Here is a 6300-nt window from a genome sequence, read left to right as displayed (position 1 = left end):
AGTGAAATTGACGAGCCTGTTTAGCGCAGTAGCGGTTGCGCTGTGCTGCATAGCACGCTTTTCTGTACCTCTCTTCGCTTTAACTTTCTGAGCGTGTTTTTAATCCAAACATATCATATCTATATGTTTTTGGAATCAGGAACCGACACGGAAAAAGATGAAATTGTTTTTAAATCCATTTCGGAAATTTAATTGTAATCATAATTTTTATATTTTTAATTTTTAGAGCTTGTTTTTAATCCGAATATAACATATTTATATGTTTTTGGAATCAGAAAATGATGAAAAATAAGTTGAACGTAAGTTTGGATCGTTTTATAAAATAATAATTTTAATTACAATTTTCGGATTTTTAATGACCAAAGTCATTAATTAATTTTTAAGTCTCCAAGCTGAAATGCAATACCGAATTCCGGCCTTCGTCGAAAATTGGCCAAAATTTCAATCAATTTTATTGAAAAATGAGGGTGTGACAGTGCCGCCTCAACTTTTACAAAAAGCCGGATATGACGTCATCAAAGACGTTTATCCAAAAAATGAAAAAAAAAGTCTGGGGATATCATGCCCAGGAACTCTCATGTAAAATTTCATAAAGATCGGTCCAGTAGTTTACTCTGAATCGCTCTACACACACACGCGCACAGACACAAACACACACCACGACCCTCGTCTCGATTCCCCCTCTATGTTAAAACATTTAGTCAAAACTTGACTAAATGTAAAAAGTATATAATACTCACATTAACCAATGTCTCAACAAACAAAAAGCTGCTCTCGGTTCTACTGCCATCAGTGATCTCCCCTGGTTGTCCTCCTCGGGGAAAGGAAACCAATAGGGTGGATTAAATTCACAGCAGTGCCATTTTTGGAAATGGTCCAAGGTTTCTGCTACCCGGTGAAATATTCAGTGGCGACGATACCTTAGAGTACTGACGAAGCTGTGAAGTGAACTAATTAACGACTGATTCCACGTGTATAATTCCGAAGTCCCGTCGATCCTTGAAGCCAAAGCCTACTGGAGACACGCGTGTGCCTGGACACGTCACCGCCGGGTATCCAAACTTAGACGAGAGAGAGAGAGAGAGAGAGAGAGAGAGAGAGGGAGGGAGAGAGAGACGAGAGAGAGAGAGAGAGAGAGAGAGAGAGAGAGGGAGGGAGAGAGAGAATGAGAGACAGAGACTCAGACTCAGACTCAGAACTTTATTACAAAAGGATAAAGGTTTTAGGCAAAGCCTATTCTTCCAACCTGTCCTGTATACAACACATAAAGACAAACGCACATAAAAAATATAAATTCAATCATATAAAATGCAGAAATACATTGTATGGAATGCAACACAATGTGCATTTAAGGAATTACATAAGGTGAACTCAAAATTACAAAATTACATTGACATAGTTATACCTTTCATTTGGGAATTTGCTCCGATCAGCTACACATCCGTTAACACTAGTACAAAATGTTTAACAAAATAACAATCGAACAAGAAATTTCATTCACGAATGATGTGTGAACGTGACTGTCTCTTAAACATTTTCACTGAAGTTGCATTATTTTCTTATCTGTTGGGGGAAGGAGTTCCACAGAAACGCTCCCGAGAAGGCTAAGCTCGATTTGTAGACTATGCGAGGTTTAGGAGGGATGATTTTTTGGGACCCATATCTTTTTGTGGCATGTTTGAAATGTGATTGCAAATAATTAGGACAGTCGTCATTTAGAATTGTATACATGAACACAGCCTTGTTTAACGTCAACTGATCTTTCAAGGGGAGGAAATTCAGGAGCTTTAGTTTATCAGAGAGAGACAGAGAGATACAGACAGAGAGAGAGAGTTACAGACAGAGAGTGAGAGACAAAGACAGACAGACAGAGAGAGAGGAAGAGAGACAGAGTGAGATAAGAGAGAGAGAGAGAGAGAGAGAGAGAGAGAGAGAGTGAGAGAGAGAGAGAGATACAGAAATAGACAGAATGAGACACAGAGTGAGATGGAGAGAGAGAGAGGAGAGAGAGACAGAGACAGAATGAGACAGAGAGAGAGAGAGAGAGAGAGAGAGAGAAAGAGAGAGAGAGAGAGAGAGAGAAAGAGAGAGAGAGAGAGAGAGAGAGATAGAGAGAGAGAGAAGTAGATATAGAGAGACAGAGAGCGCGCACCACCTCCACCACCAAGACAATTAAAACAAATCCAAGAAAGTATGTTTTACAATTTTTTTTACACAATTTCCTGTATGCCTTCTTCAACAAAATCATGCAGCAGAAAATAGATTAAACGGTTAATGAGCACTACTTGATGTAATTGAGCTGTGCATAAAACGCAGACACGTAATTTACAAAATGCATGCATACTGAACAGCTGCAGACAGATATACTCATCTTACACCGCCCTGAACGCTTGGTGGACGGTACTTTTTTTTTTTTTTTTTAACATATTGCTTTTACTTTCGTTTCTCTGCAGCAGTGAAATTCAGAGCTGGTGGTTGTATATAGATATGGTGTGTGTGTGTGTGTGTGTGTGTGTGTGTGTGTGTGTGTGTGTGTGTGTGTGTGTGTGTGCGTGCGTGCATGCGTACGTGCGTGCGTATGTGTGTGTGTATGTGCGTATGTGTGTCGTAGTTCTGTGCATCTTTCATTGTTTTTCTCATGTCTGCATCAGCATTCATGTGTGACTGTGCGTGCATACAAGCGTGCGTTGCCGCGGCAACACCATTTATCACACGGGAACTACTTCCATGAACATTTCGTTGATGTTAGCCTCTCGTCTTCGGTGTGAAGTCCCTGACTATTTCATGGGGTAACGATGAAGCCAATAAATCCTTCACCCTGGCAGGACGGTGTTTCACTGACCCCAAGTTCATTCGGGACACCTCCGCATCCCGTGATCCCTTGCGCCAAACAATTAATTCAGTACATGCCATATTGCTCCTTCTGAATGAGATAGAAAGAGAGAGAGACAAACAGGGAGAGACAGATAGAGACACAGACAGAGAGAGAGAGAGAGAGAGAGAGAGAGAGAGAGAGAGAGTGAGAGAGAGACAGAGACAGAGAGAATAAAATAGTTTGTTTGTTTGTTTGCTTAACGCCCAGCCGACCACGAAGGGCCATATCAGGGCGGTGCTGCTTTGACATATAACGTGCGCCACGCACAAGACAGAAGTCGCAGCACAGGCTTCATGTCTCATCCAGTCACATTATTCTGACACCGGACCAACCAGTCCTAGCACTAACCCCATAATGCCAGACGCCAGGCGGAGCAGCCACTAGATTGCCAATTTTAAAGTCTTAGGTATGACCCGGCCGGGGTTCGAACCCACGACCTCCCGATCACGGGGCGGACGCCTTACCACTAGGCCAACCGTGCCGGTGAATAAAATACTAAGTCGGTACTTACATCAAGAAGAACAAGTCGCGTAAGGCGAAATTACTACATTTAGTCAAGCTGTGGAACTCACAGAATGAAACTGAACGTAGTCCGCCGCTAGTGAAAAAGGCAGTGAAAGTGACGAGCCTGTTTGGCGCGGTAGCGGTAATTGCGCTGTGCTTCATAGCACGCTTTCCCGCACCTCTCTTTGTTTTAACTTTCTGAGCGTGTTTTTAATCCAAACATATCATATCTAATTGTTTTTGGAATCAGGAACCGACAAGGAATAAGATGAAAGTGTTTTTTAAATTGATTTCGAAAATTTAATTTTGATCATAATTTTTATATTTTTAATTTTCAGAGCTTGTTTTTAATCTAAATATAACATATTTATATGTTTTTGGAATCAGGAAATGATGAAAAATAAAATGAACGTAAATTTGGATCGTTTTATAGATTTTTTTGTTTTGTTTACAATTTTGAGATTTTTAATGACCAAAGTCATTAATTAATTTTTAAGCCACCAAGCTGAAATGCAATACCGAAGTCCGGCCTTTGTCGAAGATTGCTTGGCCAAAATTTCAATCAATTTGATTGAAAAATGAGGGTGTGACAGTGCCGCCTCAACTTTTACAAAAAGCCGGATATGACGTCATCAAAGACATTTATCGAAAAAAAGAAAAATATATCCGGGGATATCATTCCCAGGAACTCTCATGTCAAATTTCATAAAGATCGGTCCAGTAGTTTAGTCTGAATTGCTCTACACACACACACACACACACACACATACACCACGACCCTCGTTTCGATTCCCCCTCGATGTTAAAATATTTAGTCAAAACTTGACTAAATATAAAAACTGAATTTCTTTTAGGCTTGACAAACAGAGAAAGAAAGAGAGGGACAGAGAGTCTTCCCTTTGTGCGTGTGTGTGTGTGTGTGTGTGTGTGTGTGTGTCTGTGTGTGTGAGTGCTTGCATGTGTGTGTGTGTGTGTGTGTGTGTGTGTGTGTGTGTGTGTGCCGGTGTGTGTGTGTCTGCGCGTGTGTGTGCGGTTATAAGACTATTATGTGTGTGTGTGTGCGTGCGTACGTGTGTGTGTGTGTGTGTGTGTGTGTGTGTTCGTGCGCGTGCGTGCATGCGTGCGCAGACCTCTGTGTGTTTGCGCGTGAGCATGTGTCTCTGTGTATGGCTGTACGTGTTCCTATGTGTGTGTTTACTTCATGTCTCCGAGCTCTTGAAGCCTAGCGGGACACTATGGTGGCAACGGAGACTTGACCCTCGACGGAGAGGCCTTGGGCTTCTTCTTGTTCTTCAGCCTATTGGCCTGCTCCTCCTTGATCTGCTGCACCAGGAGGTAGGCGCGGTGTTCTTCCTGGAAGATGTCGTCCCTCCTTCTTACCCTCAGCGTCTCTCCCTCGTAATCTGCCAGAATAGGGGCGATCACAAAAAGATTTGATTGCACAACCCTTGCCGAACCTTACTTATTGCCTGGTTCCTTAGTATGGGGCGCAATGTGTCCATTAATTCTATATTAAACATTCTGCGCGTAGAATGCTTTCTGTGTGCATGGAATGCATTCGTTGACATTCTTTCATGGAAATGTACCCAATAAACATGCCAGAACTGGGCCATTGATGGCTTTTTGATGGCAATGCCAGTTGCCAGAACTACTGCCATCAAAGGCCCATTGATGGCCCAATGCTGGCATATTACCCGTATGCACATTGGCAAATTGATGGGCCATCACTGGCAAGCCAGCATTTTGCCAGCAAAAACCCATCATTTATTTGCTGGCTTTTTGATGGCTTGCCAGCATTTTGCCATCATTTTGCCAGCAATTTCCCATCATTTATTTGATGGCTTGCCAGCATTTTGCCAGCAAAAACCCATCATTTATTTGATGGCTTATTGATGGCTTGCCATCAAAAAACCAGCATTTTGCCAGCATTTATCCAGCATTTTGCCAGCATTTATCCAGCATTTTGCCGGTTTTTAGGTCCATATAAAACCCCGCATTTTCACAAAATATATTTCCCGTTATTGGCCCTTTACCTGCTGAAATTACCGGGCCAGTTGTGGCCCGGCAAAATGCCATATTTCTGCCATTACCATTGCCAGCAAAATGCCAATAAGTAACAGTTAATATAACAATACCACTGATTCTGGTAGCATGACGGCTCTATTCATGTACTCTACCTGCACAGTCTTGTTAGCCCATAGATGGTTGTTGAAAGTCTATAGTATAAATATGCTTTGTTTTGTCATTTTTACTGTGAATGTTATAATAATGACAAACAAGAAGGGCAAAGCCCATACGACTCACATGCTTGATCTCGACCTTTAGGGTAACTAAACCTAGCAATGACATCATACACTAAGAACTGCTTTACACATTTTTCCTACCAAAATACATGTGACCTTGACCCAAGGTCAAGGTCATCCAAGGTCATGCAACACAAAGCTGTTAATTCAAGACATAGGAAGTACAATGGTGCTTATTGGCTCTTTCTACCATGAGATATGGTCACTTTTAGTGGTTCACTACCTTATTTTGGTCACATTTCATAAGGGTCAAAGTGACCTTGACCTTGATCATATGTGACCAAATGTGTCTCATGATGAAAGCATAACATGTGCCCCACATAATTTTTAAGTTTGAAACAGTTATCTTCCATAGTTCAGGGTCAAGGTCACTTCAAAATATGTATACAATCCAACTTTGAAGAGCTCCTGTGACCTTGACCTTGAAGCAAGGTAAACCAAGCTGGTATCAAAAGATGGGGCTTACTTTGCCCTATATATCATATGTAGGTGAGGTATTCAATCTCAAAAACTTCAGAGAAAATGTGAAAAATGTGAAAAATAGCTGTTTTTTAGGCAACATTTATGGCCCCTGCGACCTTGACCTTGAAGCAAGGTCAAGATGCTATGTATGTTTTT

The 6300-nt window shown here is 41.5% G+C and overlaps 1 protein-coding gene across 1 annotated transcript in view; it reads right to left on the bottom strand.

Annotated features, from left to right (window-relative positions):
- Nucleotides 1–2192: 2192 nt before the first annotated feature.
- Nucleotides 2193–6300, bottom strand: part of LOC138962096 (uncharacterized) — a 29877-nt gene continuing 25769 nt past the window's right edge. The window contains exons 10-11 of the mRNA XM_070333811.1: nucleotides 4578–4782; nucleotides 2193–2880 (exon numbers count right to left, since the gene is read on the bottom strand). Of these exons, the coding sequence (XP_070189912.1) occupies nucleotides 4613–4782 (170 nt within the window). The 3' untranslated portion in view covers nucleotides 2193–2880; nucleotides 4578–4612. The remainder of the gene's footprint in view (nucleotides 2881–4577; nucleotides 4783–6300) is intronic.

The sequence above is a fragment of the Littorina saxatilis genome, linkage group LG3 (assembly GCF_037325665.1).
Source record: "Littorina saxatilis isolate snail1 linkage group LG3, US_GU_Lsax_2.0, whole genome shotgun sequence".
NCBI classification, from domain to species: domain Eukaryota; kingdom Metazoa; phylum Mollusca; class Gastropoda; order Littorinimorpha; family Littorinidae; genus Littorina; species Littorina saxatilis.
This window is presented reverse-complemented; position numbering and strand designations above follow the sequence as displayed.